The sequence below is a fragment of the Enhydra lutris genome, unplaced genomic scaffold (assembly GCF_002288905.1).
Source record: "Enhydra lutris kenyoni isolate GAN:26980312 unplaced genomic scaffold, ASM228890v2 scaffoldscaffold13, whole genome shotgun sequence".
Classification (NCBI taxonomy): Eukaryota; Metazoa; Chordata; class Mammalia; order Carnivora; family Mustelidae; genus Enhydra; species Enhydra lutris.
The window spans coordinates 56,242,806-56,260,290 of record NW_019154097.1 but is presented as its reverse complement, the minus strand read 5'-3'; the positions used below and the strand labels follow the sequence as shown (position 1 = coordinate 56,260,290).

The 17,485-nt window shown below is 40.1% G+C and overlaps 1 protein-coding gene across 1 annotated transcript in view; it reads right to left on the bottom strand.

The window, feature by feature from the left end:
• The window catches only part of LOC111145715 (acyl-coenzyme A synthetase ACSM4, mitochondrial), a 31,361-nt gene that overhangs the window by 2,553 nt on the left and 11,323 nt on the right, over positions 1 to 17,485 (bottom strand). The window contains exons 4-12 of the mRNA XM_022500866.1: positions 16,069 to 16,276; positions 9,600 to 9,743; positions 8,615 to 8,771; positions 6,496 to 6,575; positions 4,653 to 4,776; positions 2,262 to 2,342; positions 2,030 to 2,131; positions 1,428 to 1,555; positions 1,232 to 1,331 (exon numbers count right to left, since the gene is read on the bottom strand). Of these exons, the coding sequence (XP_022356574.1) occupies positions 1,232 to 1,331; positions 1,428 to 1,555; positions 2,030 to 2,131; positions 2,262 to 2,342; positions 4,653 to 4,776; positions 6,496 to 6,575; positions 8,615 to 8,771; positions 9,600 to 9,743; positions 16,069 to 16,276 (1,124 nt within the window). The remainder of the gene's footprint in view (positions 1 to 1,231; positions 1,332 to 1,427; positions 1,556 to 2,029; positions 2,132 to 2,261; positions 2,343 to 4,652; positions 4,777 to 6,495; positions 6,576 to 8,614; positions 8,772 to 9,599; positions 9,744 to 16,068; positions 16,277 to 17,485) is intronic.

Sequence of the window (17,485 nt, the reverse complement as noted above, 5' to 3'; positions counted from 1 at the left end):
AAGAGAATCCACTGGGTGTGGAGGTGGTGCAAGAGGTTTGAGTGTGGGATCCATAGAGTCACTGCAGAGGGTTACAGAGGGCGCCTGGGTAGCTCAGTCGGTTAAATGTCTGCCTTTGCCTTGGATCTCTGGGTCCAGGATCGAGCCCCACACTGGGCTCCCTGCTCTCCCTTTGGGGGAGTGGGGAGTCTGCTTCTCCCTCTCTGCCACTCCCCCTGCTTGTGCTCTCTCTCTCTCTGTCAAATAAGTAAATAAAATCTTTTTTAAAAAAGGATCAGAGAAAGAGATGTGGGAGGATGCTGATACACAAACTGTTTTTGGAATTTTGCTACTTACTAAATCTGTCAGAAACTTCCATGAGGAAAGGAAACATCTCCCTTCCATACTACATGGCTTCCTCTTAAAACTAGGCTATTACTGTCATTCCCTAAGTTCCCTTTCCTTAGGTCCTAAGTAGGCTAGTGAGACTTGTTTGGGAACCTGACCACAGTCTCCTATTTGCATTGTTTCTGTGAGACAATGTATTCTGATTTCCATGACCATCGTAAATACAGTAAAATCTGCTTTTTCTATGCAGCATCGGTTCTCCCCCTTTTAGTAATAGTACCCTGATTTTCCTATGGAACATTACCCTAACTTCTCTGTCTGGTGGTCTTGACACTAACTTCTACCTCCAATGATCAGCATATGATCCAGGTCTGGCCAGCGAGCATATGCCATTCCCTGGCCACATTGTTTAGATATGTGATCTAAGATAGACACATATTACTCTGGGAGTTTCTTGAAACTGTTGGAAGAGGAGCTGTCTCCTTTACTGGTTGTGAAGCTGTGTGCATTTGGAATCAGTTGCTACTGTGTAGGAAGAACATGCCTGAATGGAGCCACCCTAAAGAACAACAGCCAGGAAATGAAGAGAGACAAAGCTTTGCTAACTTCACATGAACCCTTGGATGTAGTGTACCTGAAGACCTCACTTACGCATGGGCCAATAAATTCCTTTTTTAAAAAACTTAAGTCAGTTTGAGTTGAGTTTCTGTCACCACTAAATGAATCCTTAATATATCCCACTTGGGACACAATTCATTTGTAAAGCTGAGTGCTGGTACCCATTTTTGGCACATGGGTGCTTTGTCATGAGAATTACATGATTACTCCTGATTTACTCTCCAGAGGGGTCAAATGGATAGAACTAGAAAATATGAAATTGCTACTTGAATGATATTCACTCTACCTCTCCTCTGACTGGATCCGGACTGCTGACAACAGCTGATTCAACAACAGCTGGGTGTTCAATTAGCGCACTCTCCACTTCAAATGGCCCGATACGGTACCTAGAAGAAGAAAAGAAGCCCTTGGCCACTACATCATCCAAGGAGGAGATCTCCCCTGGCCATCTGTTACTCTCTAAGAGTGGCAAATGCACAAACCCAGAGGATATGATGACATCATCAGCTCTTCCGACAAACCAGAAATACCCATCACTGTCCATCACTCCTCTGTCTCCAGTGGTGTAAAAATCCCCTCTTATTGTGGCAGCAGTTTTCTCTGGATTGTCCTAGGAACCAAAGATGGCTTTGGGGATTAATTTGGTCAAAATAGAAAAAGGGGCATGACATTCATCAAGTGACTAGTACCTTGCACATTCTATTTCTAAAAGAAATTGATTTTTTTTAAAAAATGTGGTTCCTACTGTAGAATAAAAAAGGTTCAAGAATATAATGAAAAGGAAACCCTCTTTCACATCTTCTGCCCCGTATCACCCCCTCCCTCCCCTCAGCAGCCTAGTTGTCTTTTCTAAGGACAAGCACGGCAACTGGTTTCTTACACATAGAATTTAATCTTTACAAAACTTTTAGGAGATAGATGATATTCTCTTCATTTTACAGTTGATGAAATAGACTTGGATTTTGTGACTTGCTCAAGGTTAAACAGCAACACATGATGGATATGAAATTTGGACCCAACTCTGTATGACTCCCCATGCCACCTTTCTGTTAACTTGTAACTGGCACATTCTATGTTCTTATACCACATATTCAGAGAAGAAACAGAAGGGCCGTGTAGACTTTAGTCTGAGGGCTATTTCCCCTTCTTTGCCAGGTGGTAGGATGTTGCCATTTTCATCTATAATCTAGAATGAAAGAAACAATTAGGTTCCTAAAATTTTCTTTTTACAAAATGAAAACAGGTTACAAATAGTTGTACAATGACTAGCAGAAAACTGTAAAACATTCTTCTCTATTGAAACAAATATTACCCACCTGGACGTCATAGGGTAGTACTCCTTTCCCCATCGAGCCCGGTTTAATTTCTTGTCCTTTCTGATTGGCACAAATTATTCCCTATTGAGAGAACATGTTTTATTTAAGAATGTAAAAATTCATTTTCTCTTGCTATTTATATCATGAAAATAAAACATAAGACTCAGTTTTGACTGGACTGATTTTCCCCGTGTGCATGTTTGTCTTCTGGATACACACACACACACACACACACACACACACACACACACACTATTTTAGACTAGTGCTTCTCAAACCTGTGTGTCAGAGTCACCTGGAACATTCATTTTTCAAGCACAGATTGCCAGGCCTCATGCCAGAGTTTCTGAATCAGTAGGTCTACCTGGGGTGGGATAGCGTGTGTGAAAATTTGAATTGCTACCAAATTCCCACATGCTGTTTCTGGTGGCGGTTTTGGACCACACTTTGAAAACTACTCCTTTAGACTAAGGGTCCTATTTATTGCACCTTGGGATAAATTCCACACTAGGCCTCTCTGGGGTCCTCAGTGCTGCTGAGAAGAAACACTTGATTCTTTTTTTTTCCAGAAACTTCCCATAAGTAAGTCTGTTTGTTTGTTTATTTATTTATTTATTATCAATGTTGCAAGATTCATTGTTTATGCACCACACCCAGTGCTCCATGTAATATGTGCCCTCCTTAATATCTACCACCAGGCTAGCCCATCCCACCCCACCCACTCCCTTCCAAATCCTCAGTTTGTTTCTCAGAGTCCATAGTCTCTCATGCTTCATCTTCCCCTCTGATTTCCCCCCCTTCACTTTTCCTTTCCTTCTCCTAATGTCCTCCATGTTATTCCTTATGCTTCACAAGTAAGGGAAACCATATGATAATTGACTTTCTCTGCTTGACTTATTTCACTCAGCATAATCTCCTCCAGTCCCATCCATGTTGATACAAAAGTTGGATATTTATCCTTTTGGATGGAGATGTAATATTCCATTGTATATATGGACCATATCTTCTTTATCCATTCGTCTGTTGAAGGGCATCTTGGCTCTTTCCAGTTTGGCAATTGTGACCATTGCTGCTATGAGCACTGGGGTCCATATAACCCTTCTTTTTACTACATCTGTATCTTTGGGGTAAATAACCAGTAGTACAATTGCAGGGTCATAGGGCAGCTCTATTTTTAATTTTTTAAGGAATCTCCACACTGTTTTCCACAGTGGTTGCACCAACAACAGTGTAAGAGGGTTCCCCTTTCTCCACATCCTCTCCAACACTTGTTTCCTGTCCTGATAATTTTGGCCGTTCTAACTGGTGTAAGGTGGTATCTCAGAATTCCACTGGTATTTTTCAAAGTGCTAGAACAAACAATCCTAAAATTTGTATGGAACCAGAAAAGACCCCGAATCACTAAGGAAATGTTGAAAAAGAAAAACAAAGCTGGGGGCATCATGCCTGATTTCAAGCTTAACTACAAAGCTGTGATCACCAAGACAGCATGGTACTAGCACAAAGCAGACACATAGACCAAGGAACAGAGTAGAGAGTCCAGATATGGACCCTCAACTCTATGGTCAAATAATCTTCAACAAAGCAGGAAAAAATATCCAGTGGAAATAAGATAGTCTCTTCAATAAATGGTGCTGGGAAAATTGGACAGTTATATATAGAAGAACGAAATCTGATCATTCTCTTACACCATTCACAAAGATAAACTCGAAATGGATGAAAGACCTCAACGTGAGGCAGGAATCTATCAAAATCCTAGAGGAGAACATCGGCAGTAACCTCTTTGACATTGAACACAGCCACCTCTTTTAAGACATGTCTCCAGAGACAAAGGGAACAAAAGTGAAAATGAACTTTTGGAACTTCTTCAAGATCAAAAGCTTCTGCACAGTAAAGAAACAGTCAACAAAGAAGCAACCCATGGAATTGGAGAGACAAAGATCTATAAAGAACTCCTCAAACTCAACACCCAAAAAACAGATACTCATATCAAAAAATGGGCAGAAGACATGAACAGACATGTATGTCTTCTCCAAAGAAGACATACAAATGACTAACAGACACATGAAAAAATGTTCATCATCCTTAGCCATCAGGGAAATTCAAATCAAAACCTCATTGAGAGCCACTTGATTCTGACCCTCTCCATCCCCGAACACCTTTGAGAGTTCTCCTGCATAGGGAGAAGACAGGAAGACTTCAAGGAATAATCCGAATTCCACACTAGCCAAGCCAAATTGGGCAATTCAGAGGTCTTGGTAGTTATGGCAAGGTATGGTATTCTCAGAAATTCCCTAAAAATTTATAGCCCCAAGGGGGCTCTTCAGGGGCTCCGCCTGGGATTGAAAGGCTCCCAATATGCTAAACTCAAACTTTTCCCGTTAAACATACCACTTCTGTCTGTCCGTAGCCTTCATACAGTTCCAGCCCAGTTTGGGCTTTCCACTGTTCCAGCACCTCCGGGTTGAGTGGCTCCCCTCCTGTCAAGCAGTGCCGTAGCTTCTTGAATTTATATCTGCAGACACAGAGTCTCATGGGGTCTTTGGGAGGAAGAAATCTGAGTGGCTTTCATTAAAAAATTATTAAGATGTTCTAGCAACAAGCCAATGAGCTAGGAAAGGCAAGCCTTAGGAAGGTTCATTCAGCAAATATTTTTTAATCACTTACTATCTTACCAGACACATTTATAGGTTTTGTGGGGCATGTTAATGATGAAAGTAAAATTTGCTGACAGAGCTTGTATTAGGAGGGGAGAAGGTAGGAGAAAGTACTGATAATGATCTTAAGCACTTATTATGAACAAAGTGGTAAAACAACCAACACTAATTGAGCATTTATTGTGTTGTGAGGGCTTTTGGAGCATTCTCATAATCCTCATGCCCTATTTTATAGATGAGGAAATTGAGACTGGGAGAACTTAAAGAAGTTGCACAAGATTTCATGAAGGGCTGAGTTAACTACTCCACAGCTACCATTTGTCCGGTGTCTGACCGAGCAGGCCACTTACACTGAATTCTCACCACAAACTCATGAGGCAGCTCTTAATCCTCTCTTGTGGATGGAATGAAGGGAGGCTTACTTAGCAATCTCATCTCAAGTGTCTGAGGTCTCACTATAGTAAACAGCAGAGCCCCACTTGTTTGACTTTGGAAATCAAGCTTTTCACCCCTGGCCTTACTACTATGCTGCCCACTTTCTCAAGTGAGAAAGTCTGGAACAGCCCCGCTCTGATGCATTGAGGTTTCCAATGGGCAGGACGGGATTGAGCCTATTCAAATAGCCCTTGAAAGCCCTTGGACTACTCTTGAGATGTGAGCAAGATGCTCACATTTTGAGGGGCACCTGGGTGTTGCAGCCAGTTGAATGTCCCACTATTGGTTTTGGCTCAGGTCGTGATCTCAGGATCTGGGGGTCATCAGATTGAGCCCCATGTCAGGCTCCATGCTGTGTGCAGAGTCTGCTAGAGTTTCTCTCTCCCTCTCCCTCTGCCCCTTCCCACCATGTGTTCCCCCCCACTTAAATCAATCAATCTTAAAAAAAAAAAAGATGCTCACATATTGAGGGCCTCAAGGGAATTGACCCTAACTAGGATAAGAGAAGGTTCAGATCTGTTTTATTTTGTTTCCTAGCACTCTCCCTCCCGGGCATCCACATTTGAGGGGGATAGAGGATGGACAAGGCTGCACTACTTAAATTGTCACTACTTACATTGTTTCTCTCTTCCTTTCTCTCTCTCCTCACGTATTCAATTCATATTGCTTAAGTAAATATACATTGCAAGTCCACTAGAGGTTCAGATGATTTGGATGAATTGATTATAATCCTCAGGTCATAAAACTATATTAGCTTCTCTTCAAGGCATATAAACACAGTTGTACTTTGGGGTGCTGTGGGATTAGTTCTCAGACTGTAGGGTTCTGGTTGTCCTCCCTGAGAAAGTGGTAGAGTTGCCCCTAGACACTAACCCCAGGGGCAACTGGGAGGCGATTTAGGCAATATCTGGAGCCATTTTTGGTGGTTGCCAGGGAGGATCTACTGACATCTAATGGGTGGAGACCAGGTAGAATGCTGCTCAACATCCTACAGTGCACATGCCAGCCCCTGACAGCACAGAATTCAGTCCAAAATGTCAGTAGTGGTGAGACTGAGGAAACCTGCACTGAAATGGGGAGATCTATGATGCTAGACTGCAGCTTTTCATTTGTGCTTCACATGGAGATGCCCGCCCAAGTACCTCTTCAGGTCTTTCTGCACAAGCATCCTGTACACAGTGGGGGCGCTGCACAGGGTGGTGATGGGGTAAGTGGTGAGAGTCTGCATGATGGAAAAAGACAGTTGTCAGAAGTGGTTAATTAGAGGCCACAACTAGAGTTGATGTCTGCCACCCCTCATCCTCTTTCACTGACAGGTTTCCATCATATATGATCACTGCTCAGAACAAAAACCCAAGTATTTAATAGTTGTTCCTAGTGACTGTATGTCTGCTGGGAATTTCCAGTTATTGGAAAGAACACATGTCTGTTACAGTAATAGACATACACAGTCCACTTTCCACAGTGGACTCAACACAGTCCACTCTCTAAACAGAAAGTAAATATTTGAATTTGAGACCAGCCCCCAAGTGTGAGCTGGTTTATTCTACCTCAGGGCTGCAAATTACCTTTCACGGTGGAATTTTGAAACCTCCTGCCCATATATTCCTATACAGTACACACCCTGGGTGTGAACTAACCTACCAAAGCCTCCCAACACTTTTTCTCTGAAAGACATCAGTGCTGGGGCACCTAGGTGGCTCAGTCGGTTAAGCCTCCACCTCTTGATCTCCACTCAGGTTGTGATCTCAGGGTCGCAAGACTGAGCCCCTTGTAGACCCCACACTTAATGCAGAGTCAGCTAGGGATTCTTTCTCCTCCCTCTCTCTTTCCCTTTGCTCTGCCCCCTGCTTGCCTTCTCTACCCATCCCTCAAATTAAAAAAAAAAAAAAAAGACACTCCTTTTGAGTGGATTGATTAAGTGCACTAGTGAGGCATTTTTCAGGCCTTTCCTTAACTGTTTAAGATTTGCCATGCTTATTTTACCTCCATCTCCATAAAGAAAAATAATGACCTAGGCATGCTAAATCTAGAGAGATACTCATGTTTTAGATGTCCTATTTCTAGACAGATTCCACTATGTCACATAATGAATTGACAGTTTGTATTAAATGTAAGCATTTGAGAGAATATTTTCAAGATGTATTTGTAGGCTATCTGGATTATCAAGGATCAAGAAAAACTTTTGATCCTTAAGTGAGCATTTCTGCTGTCTGTACATGCCCCCTGGATTCCAGCTGTTCTTAATAACAGTAAATGCATGTAACTAAGAATAGTGTAAAGTTTTTAGAATACTTAAAATACACACACTATCTTTGCAAAATAAGAGTATTATTATTTTAATAGACTAATATAAATGCCATATATTATTATAGTATTAATGTATCTTATTTACTATAACATTAAAGACTATTAAAATAAAAAAATATTTTTCTTAAATATTATATAATGTTTAATATTTTGTTAAAAATTATTTTTAAAAATACAGGTTTTAGAACTGCAAAGTTAGCTTATTTAAACAGGACACTTTGTAAACCTGACATAGAGATCCCAGTTCTTATGTTACCCACCATTTCTGTTAAGACCCTCAAGCCATCTCATAAGACCAGTTAGCAAAATAACAGGGTGAGTATAGCTTTTATTCACACACAGGTGTGGTGTTTAGTAATACGTATTTCATTAAACATAATTGATTTTTCATGGTTGAAAAATAATTGTCCTAAATCACATCTTTGTAAAGGCTAAAGAAATCAGGGCAATCTGATACTTCAGTCTAGCTGTGTCTTGTTGAGAAGGAGGGACGTGCTTGGTTTCAAGACAAATATTGGGTTCTGAGAATTAACAAAGTGAAAAGCACAGGGTGAAGGGAGAATGGAAGGAGCTGCTGTGGGAGAAAGGTGACCCCACCTTCAGTCTTCCCTACGTAGGGTTTTGGATTTATCGCCTATTGTTTTGGTTTCACTGAATCAGAAACCAAAGATTTGTTTAGACTTGAGCCTTGTAATCTGTTATTTAGAACATTTCAAGCGGAGTGTGGGCAAATCCTGAATAGTGTGAAACATGGGAGTGTTGTGGGTGTTCCTTCTTTGTTAAATACATTCAAAAGCCAAATCCCTGGAGACTTCATTTCTTAAAAAGGAATGATTTCCACAAGCCCAGGAAACTATATTCTGAAGAATCATTTCTTTGTGGTTTTAGCAGGGTATGGTGTGTGTGTGTGGAGAAGACAAGGGAAAGATGTAGCTAGAAACCTTGACTTACATCTAGGAAGGTGTCAGTGTCAAGCTGGGCCATCCGATGTACAAAGACACAGGCTCCCTGAAGCCAGGTTGAAAACACACTGCCAATGGCAGCCTTGATCCAGCCAGTGTCAGACATATTCCACATGATATCTGAGGACTTCAGGTCTAGCCAATACCTAAACGATATGGAGAAGCAACAACACAGACCAAAAAATCACGAAACAAAACAAAAAAACCAAAAAAGCAGAAAAGCAAACAAACTGGGAATCTTCAAGAACTGGCCAGAACCTCATGGCTACAGAGAAGGGTCATAAGAAGCCTAAAGGCAGAAAGAGTGATTCTATCTTCCACTTTTGTTAGGGGACCTTCTCAGGATCCTAGGTAATCTGAAAGCAGAGAGGGGGCTAAATTTGACATGGTATTCTGAGTTTGTTCATGAATGCAACAAATACTTATTGTGCAAATATATGGTAGGCCCCGTTCTCCCTAGCGTGGTGAGTGAGATAGAGCAGATACCTGCTCTTAATTTAACAGGACAGAGAACGGATAAGCACACCATAAAATGAGTAAGAATATAAATCAGTATCATAATTTCAAATAGTGATAAGTGCTCTGAAGAAAATAAAATACGGTAAAGTGATAGTTATAGAATACATAGGAAGGCCTTTCTGGGTGGGTGAATTTACCTGGCACCGAGAAGGAACCAAACATGTTGTTGTTGGAGATGGACTCAAGGCTGGTTCCTGTTTATCACCCTGTGCTCATCACACAAGTGCCCTCCTTAATCCCCATCACCTATTTAACACATTAATTCTTGCTTGATCAGTTGGTGAGATGGTGCCATTTATTGAGCTAAGACTGTAGAATGGCATCAGGGGTTCTGTTTTGTAGATGTTACACTGCAGAAATCTAATAGTCATTCAAGTGGAGGTGTCAGCTAGGCAGTGGGATATACACGTTGGGAGCTCAGGAGAGAGTTTAGCAAGAACAGTTTTCTTCCCTACCTTCCACAGAGGGTGTACCCAATTCCGAGGCTGCTTTGAGAGTGCTGGGCCATCTTGGGAGAGCCTGTGGTCCCACTGGTGAAATAAATGGCCATTGGTTCTTGACTGCCTGTCTCCACACAGTTGTGCTCCACAGAGGCAGACCTATAAAATATGGGTCCCAACCCAACATGGTAGCTGAAGATGGCAGCCCAATTTAACTCTGAGACCATATATATATATATATGATCATTATATATATATATTACAATTATATATATGAGATTGTTATTATATATATTTCAATTGTATATATATATATATTTTTCTCTGCTACTTGTGCCCTCTTGATACCAGAAAAGAGTTAATAGAACAAAGACCTAATCCAAAACCTCTTTGAGAGGAATTTCTCAATAAATCTTAAAGGGATTTTGCAGATCAGTGCTAACCTTTAACAATTCATTTTTCTTTAAGCACTAACTCTGTATAGTCCACACTGATAGCCAAGATGACTTTCAGTATCAATGACGTAAATATGTGAATTTTATTTACTTAAACATTTTCTTCTAAGTGCTTTTATTTAATCTATATATATTTTTTTTAAGTCAGTCATGAGTCTTTGTGGATTGTTTATTAAGATTTCAGGAGTTTTTATGATTTAAAGGAAGATCTTTTGGTATTTGAATCAAACTTTTTAATACTTTTTATTCAGCATCTTCATCACTGGCAGACATTGTTGGGAGCTTACCATATAGCATCCCATTCTTCTCCTTTGCACTGATAAAACTCTGATTTTGTTCAGGTATCAGGCAGTTATATGCTTCAGGGGAGACTGTTACTTATATAGCTCCAGGGGGTGAATCTTGATTATCCAAAGCCAATTGTGGTAATTCTCATGCTAGAGAGTGATTTAGGAATGGGCACACGTATAGTTACAATCAATGAGATTTAAAGGCTTTACGGAAAATGTTTCCTTAATATAAATCAAAACCACAATGAGATACTACCTCACACCTGTCAGAATGGCTAAACTTAAGTCAGGAAAAGACAACATATGTTGGCAAGGATGAGGAGAAAGCAGAACCCTCTTACACTCTGGGTGGGAATGCAAACTGATACAGTCACTCTGGGAAACAGTATGGAAGTTCCTCAAAAAGTTGAAAATAGAGCTACCCTATGACCCAGCCATTGCACTAATGGGTATCTACCCCAAAGATACAAAGGTAGTGATCTGAAAGGGTACCTGCATCTCAATGTTTATAGCAGCAATGTCCGCAATAGCCAAACTATGGAAAAAGCCCAGATATACATTGACACATGAATGGATAAAGATGTGAGATAGATGTGTGTGTGTGTGGTATATATATATATGACATACAGACACACACAATGGAATACTACTCAACCATCAAAAATGATATCTTGCCATTTGGAGCAACAGGGTTGGAACTAGAGGGTATTATGCTAAGTGAAATAAGTCAATCAGAGAAAGACAATTTTCTCAGCCTTTTCTCACTCAGATTTGCAAGTGAACCCCTCTTGGGTCCTCCAGCTTCAGTCAAGCTGATGTGGAGAAGGACAAGCTGCCTCTTTTGAGGCCTGCATGAAATTCTAACCCACAGAATCCTGAGCAAATAAAATGATTGTTGTTTTATGCCACTAAGTTCTGGGATGTCTTATAGCTCCGTATTGGATAACTGATAAAAGACCCGAGAATTTTGGAGACTCATGTATCATTTCCTGCGTTTAAGGCAATAAGGTTGAGGATGCAATTTAATTCATCTTGATGATCAGTGAATACGGTAGTCATTAAAATAGTAAAGCAATGAAGATTAATTATATAAACATATAACTATATTGTCAAACATTGTTTCATGAAATACTAATATGATTTTCTTGGTAACTTACCTTCTCCCCCACAAAATAAAAAAAAAAGACCATTCAGTTATATTGCATATATATATATGCATATATATATGGTTTGGTTCTTCTCAAAATCAGTATATACATATACTGATATTGAATACATATATTATATACATATACTGATATTGAATACATATATTATATACATATACTGATTTTGAGAAGAACCAAATTGGAATCAGAGCGACCACCCTGGGGACTAATCTAGGTGGGAGAAGATGTGGGTCTGAATCTGTGCTCTGGTGAATGGGATGGAGAGAAGGAGGCAAAGTAAAAAACTAGCAGGACTTGGAGATTGATTGGAGTTGGAGGATGAAGGAAGGAGGCTAGGCTGATCTGCTTTTTAATATGGGCAACTGGGAGAATCACATGCTTTACCAACTGAGCCAGCCAGGTGTCCCTCAATAATTATTTTTGAAGATATGCTATATTTAGCGGTCAATAAAGAGCATATGTACATGAAGTTGGTATGTGGGGGCTGGAGAAAGGAAGATTTCTTCACAATATCTAATACTGTGGGGGAAAAAAACCCACTCTTATTTTTTAATGATTCTCAATCCAGTGTGGAAACCTTTAATGTAAGGCTTTAAATTTTCTTTTTTCTTTTACCAAAAGAGGACACATTACAATCTGCAGGTGACAAGGAGATTTTTAATTAGTGATTTCATTGTCTGACTAACTCTGTTTCTTTGGACACCTGAGTTTTCTCTTTCTGGATTTTTCAGAACTGATTATATGTTGATGACTTCCAGATTTGTCTCTTTAGGTCCTTGAGTCTGAGCCTCGTGTATCTACCACCTGCTAGACATTTGGATCTTCACAAACTCCTCAATCTTAGTATGTCCAACTTTAAACTCTTTCTTGAGCTGATACTACCCAGCCATTCAGTCACCCATGTTATAAAGCAGATCAACCTGGACTCCTTCCTTCATCCTCCAAGTTTAGTCAAATCTTATATTAGGTGATTCTTTTATGGGAAGGAGTTTGGATCAACTGACACAATTGCTAAGTCCTTGGAGGCAAGGTGGCTCCAAGATATAGTTATGACTGATTTTATTGTGGGTACTGCAGATAAGGCAGGGGAAACCACTCACTGAAATAATTCCTGGAAGCTGAGCCACCCACTCTGGCTATGTGGAGACACCAGGAGTTTGCTCTTCAAGTCAGGACATTCTGAGATGATGGACTCCACTGCCGGGACCACCTCTTCACTGGCCACAATACACTTGGCCTTGGATGCTTGAAGCCGATAGAGAATATCTTTTGCTCTCAGCTGGGTTGTTCCTGGCATGAAGACCAGCCCTGGGAAGGAGAGAGAGCCCTGAGTTGAAACAGATCTCTTGTGCCTTAGGCAAGACAATGGACTGTGGAAACAGGCTTTGTACTTGGGTGGGGAATACAGACTTTAACTACTCCTGTCTTGGTCCCTAGGGATATCCCACAGGACCCTGGTCACTGGGTAATCCTTCGAACAGTGGCTTCAGAGTCTAATAGTCCTTGAGTCTAATTCTGTCCTTGTTACTTATTAGCTTTGTGACCTTGAGCATGTTACTTGATCTCTCTGTGCCTTCCTTTCCTTATCTTTAAAATGGGGAAAATAATAGTAAGTGTCTGGCATATAGTAGGCAATATAATGGTGGGCCATTATTATGTAACATTTTTGTGGAACATCATTATGTAATGCTTAAATAGCGCTTTACAGCTCATAAGCAATTTTCAGGAATATTATCTTACTCAATCTTCTGAACCAGTGATTAGTTAGTCAAGTTAGTCTGAAAGGTAATCCACTAAAGATGAGAAGAAGAATTAGAATTTTAAAAAGTTGTATTGAGATAGTGGTATTCTTTATGTTTTAATCTCATTTTGTGTATATTTTATAACATACATGCTATATTGTGCAGAAGAACAGTAAAAATAATTATATCCAGATGGGAGGATGTGTATCCCAAATATCTTTATTGATAGATTGTGCAGTTAGAAGAGCTTGGAGGTCACTGTTCTAAGTAGCCATGTGGGCCCATGCTGTTAGAATTAGAGATTAAGTCACAGCCAGCGAGTGGCCGAGTCAGCCCTGAAACTCGGGTCTTCCCAGTGGTCTGGAATCGTCAAAGTTTGCCTACACTCCTTTGGCAATGCTTAGTTTATCCCATCCTTTCACTCCAGTCTAAACACTGGCCTGAGATGGGCCTGATTTTAAAATACCAGTTCCTTATGAGAAGAGCATATATGGGAGAATTAGATGAAAGAAAGAGGGATGGTGGTTTGCTCTTTCTAAAGTGAATCAGTGAAGGAAAGAGAAGTGTATGTAAAGTATTACAAATAGCCACTACCATTTATTGAGTACTTATTATGTGTCTGTTATCTCACTCAAAAATCAATCCCAGTGTACAGATGAAAATGAGCCCAGGGGTCACAAAGTCAGTAAGTGGCAGAATCAGAATTCAAAAATACATTTCCTAGACTCCCAAAACCTGTGCTATATAGCAGACTACTTATTTCTTGCTGAGTTTCCTATTCAGTGAAATGGGGATATGTGGATTTGAATTCCTAGAAAGGAGACTATACTCGTTGAATATATATATATATATACATACATATATATATATATTTTTTAAAGATTTTATTTATTTATTTGACAGAGATCACAAGTAGGTGGAGAGGCAGGCAGAGAGAGAGGAGGAAGCAGGTCCCCGCTGAGCAGAGAGCCTGATGTGGGGCTTGATCCCAGGACCATGAGATCACTACCCAAGCTGAAGGCAGAGGCTTTAACCCACTGAGCCACGCAGGCATCCCTTGTTGAATATAATTTTTAAAAGCTCTCACTTGTCATCACCTCTTGGGAAAATGAATAAATATATGACATTAAGGAAGTTAAGAAAATACCTAACCAGATCTCAGATAGTATACTCCATATAAAATATGATTATTTATTTTGCAAACACTTGTGTTTTTTTTTTTAAGATTTTATTACTTTATTTATTTGTTAGAGAGCACAAGTAGGGGAAGTAGTAGGTAAAGGGAGAAGAAGGATCCTTGGGCAGAAGATGCAGGACTTGATCCCAGGCCCCTGGGATCATGACCTGAGCTAAAGGCAGACCATTAACTGACTGAGCCACCCAGCCACCAAGTGTTTGTGGAAACACTTGTTCTTAGTGGTTCAGGAATTACTAGTACTCTTGGTAGATTTGTGATATGAATGTGTTCAGTGGATATCATGAGGGTTAAAAAAAAGTTCTTTTCTGGTGGATTTCAGACTGTATACACTCTATAGCACAAGCAAAATATTTTGCCACATGATACAATACAAGCATCTCACCGTTCACTCAGAAGATTTAATAACTCTGAACTAGAAAATAATCCTCAGCTGCTTGTTTAACATTTAATTAACTGAATGTTTTGATGGTTTGGCTTGTGGGTTCATTTTTAATCTTGGCATTTCCCGAATTGCTTAAATTATGTTAAGTAACATTGAGTACATTTTTATTTTTATTTTTATTTTTTTTTAAAGATTTTATTTATTTATTTGTCAGAGAGAGAGAGAGAGAGAGAGAGAGCGCGCGCAAGAGTGAGCACAAGCAGATAGAGTGGCAGGCAGAGGCAGAGGGAGAAGCAGGCTCCCTGCTGATTTTGAGAAGAACCAAATTGGAATCAGAGCGACCACCCTGGGGACTAATCTAGGTGGGAGAAGATGTGGGTCTGAATCTGTGCTCTGGTGAATGGGATGGAGAGAAGGAGGCAAAGTAAAAAACTAGCAGGACTTGGAGATTGATTGGAGTTGGAGGATGAAGGAAGGAGGCTAGGCTGATCTGCTTTTTAATATGGGCAACTGGGAGAATCACATGCTTTACCAACTGAGCCAGCCAGGTGTCCCTCAATAATTATTTTTGAAGATATGCTATATTTAGCGGTCAATAAAGAGCATATGTACATGAAGTTGGTATGTGGGGGCTGGAGAAAGGAAGATTTCTTCACAATATCTAATACTGTGGGGGAAAAAAACCCACTCTTATTTTTTAATGATTCTCAATCCAGTGTGGAAACCTTTAATGTAAGGCTTTAAATTTTCTTTTTTCTTTTACCAAAAGAGGACACATTACAATCTGCAGGTGACAAGGAGATTTTTAATTAGTGATTTCATTGTCTGACTAACTCTGTTTCTTTGGACACCTGAGTTTTCTCTTTCTGGATTTTTCAGAACTGATTATATGTTGATGACTTCCAGATTTGTCTCTTTAGGTCCTTGAGTCTGAGCCTCGTGTATCTACCACCTGCTAGACATTTGGATCTTCACAAACTCCTCAATCTTAGTATGTCCAACTTTAAACTCTTTCTTGAGCTGATACTACCCAGCCATTCAGTCACCCATGTTATAAAGCAGATCAACCTGGACTCCTTCCTTCATCCTCCAAGTTTAGTCAAATCTTATATTAGGTGATTCTTTTATGGGAAGGAGTTTGGATCAACTGACACAATTGCTAAGTCCTTGGAGGCAAGGTGGCTCCAAGATATAGTTATGACTGATTTTATTGTGGGTACTGCAGATAAGGCAGGGGAAACCACTCACTGAAATAATTCCTGGAAGCTGAGCCACCCACTCTGGCTATGTGGAGACACCAGGAGTTTGCTCTTCAAGTCAGGACATTCTGAGATGATGGACTCCACTGCCGGGACCACCTCTTCACTGGCCACAATACACTTGGCCTTGGATGCTTGAAGCCGATAGAGAATATCTTTTGCTCTCAGCTGGGTTGTTCCTGGCATGAAGACCAGCCCTGGGAAGGAGAGAGAGCCCTGAGTTGAAACAGATCTCTTGTGCCTTAGGCAAGACAATGGACTGTGGAAACAGGCTTTGTACTTGGGTGGGGAATACAGACTTTAACTACTCCTGTCTTGGTCCCTAGGGATATCCCACAGGACCCTGGTCACTGGGTAATCCTTCGAACAGTGGCTTCAGAGTCTAATAGTCCTTGAGTCTAATTCTGTCCTTGTTACTTATTAGCTTTGTGACCTTGAGCATGTTACTTGATCTCTCTGTGCCTTCCTTTCCTTATCTTTAAAATGGGGAAAATAATAGTAAGTGTCTGGCATATAGTAGGCAATATAATGGTGGGCCATTATTATGTAACATTTTTGTGGAACATCATTATGTAATGCTTAAATAGCGCTTTACAGCTCATAAGCAATTTTCAGGAATATTATCTTACTCAATCTTCTGAACCAGTGATTAGTTAGTCAAGTTAGTCTGAAAGGTAATCCACTAAAGATGAGAAGAAGAATTAGAATTTTAAAAAGTTGTATTGAGATAGTGGTATTCTTTATGTTTTAATCTCATTTTGTGTATATTTTATAACATACATGCTATATTGTGCAGAAGAACAGTAAAAATAATTATATCCAGATGGGAGGATGTGTATCCCAAATATCTTTATTGATAGATTGTGCAGTTAGAAGAGCTTGGAGGTCACTGTTCTAAGTAGCCATGTGGGCCCATGCTGTTAGAATTAGAGATTAAGTCACAGCCAGCGAGTGGCCGAGTCAGCCCTGAAACTCGGGTCTTCCCAGTGGTCTGGAATCGTCAAAGTTTGCCTACACTCCTTTGGCAATGCTTAGTTTATCCCATCCTTTCACTCCAGTCTAAACACTGGCCTGAGATGGGCCTGATTTTAAAATACCAGTTCCTTATGAGAAGAGCATATATGGGAGAATTAGATGAAAGAAAGAGGGATGGTGGTTTGCTCTTTCTAAAGTGAATCAGTGAAGGAAAGAGAAGTGTATGTAAAGTATTACAAATAGCCACTACCATTTATTGAGTACTTATTATGTGTCTGTTATCTCACTCAAAAATCAATCCCAGTGTACAGATGAAAATGAGCCCAGGGGTCACAAAGTCAGTAAGTGGCAGAATCAGAATTCAAAAATACATTTCCTAGACTCCCAAAACCTGTGCTATATAGCAGACTACTTATTTCTTGCTGAGTTTC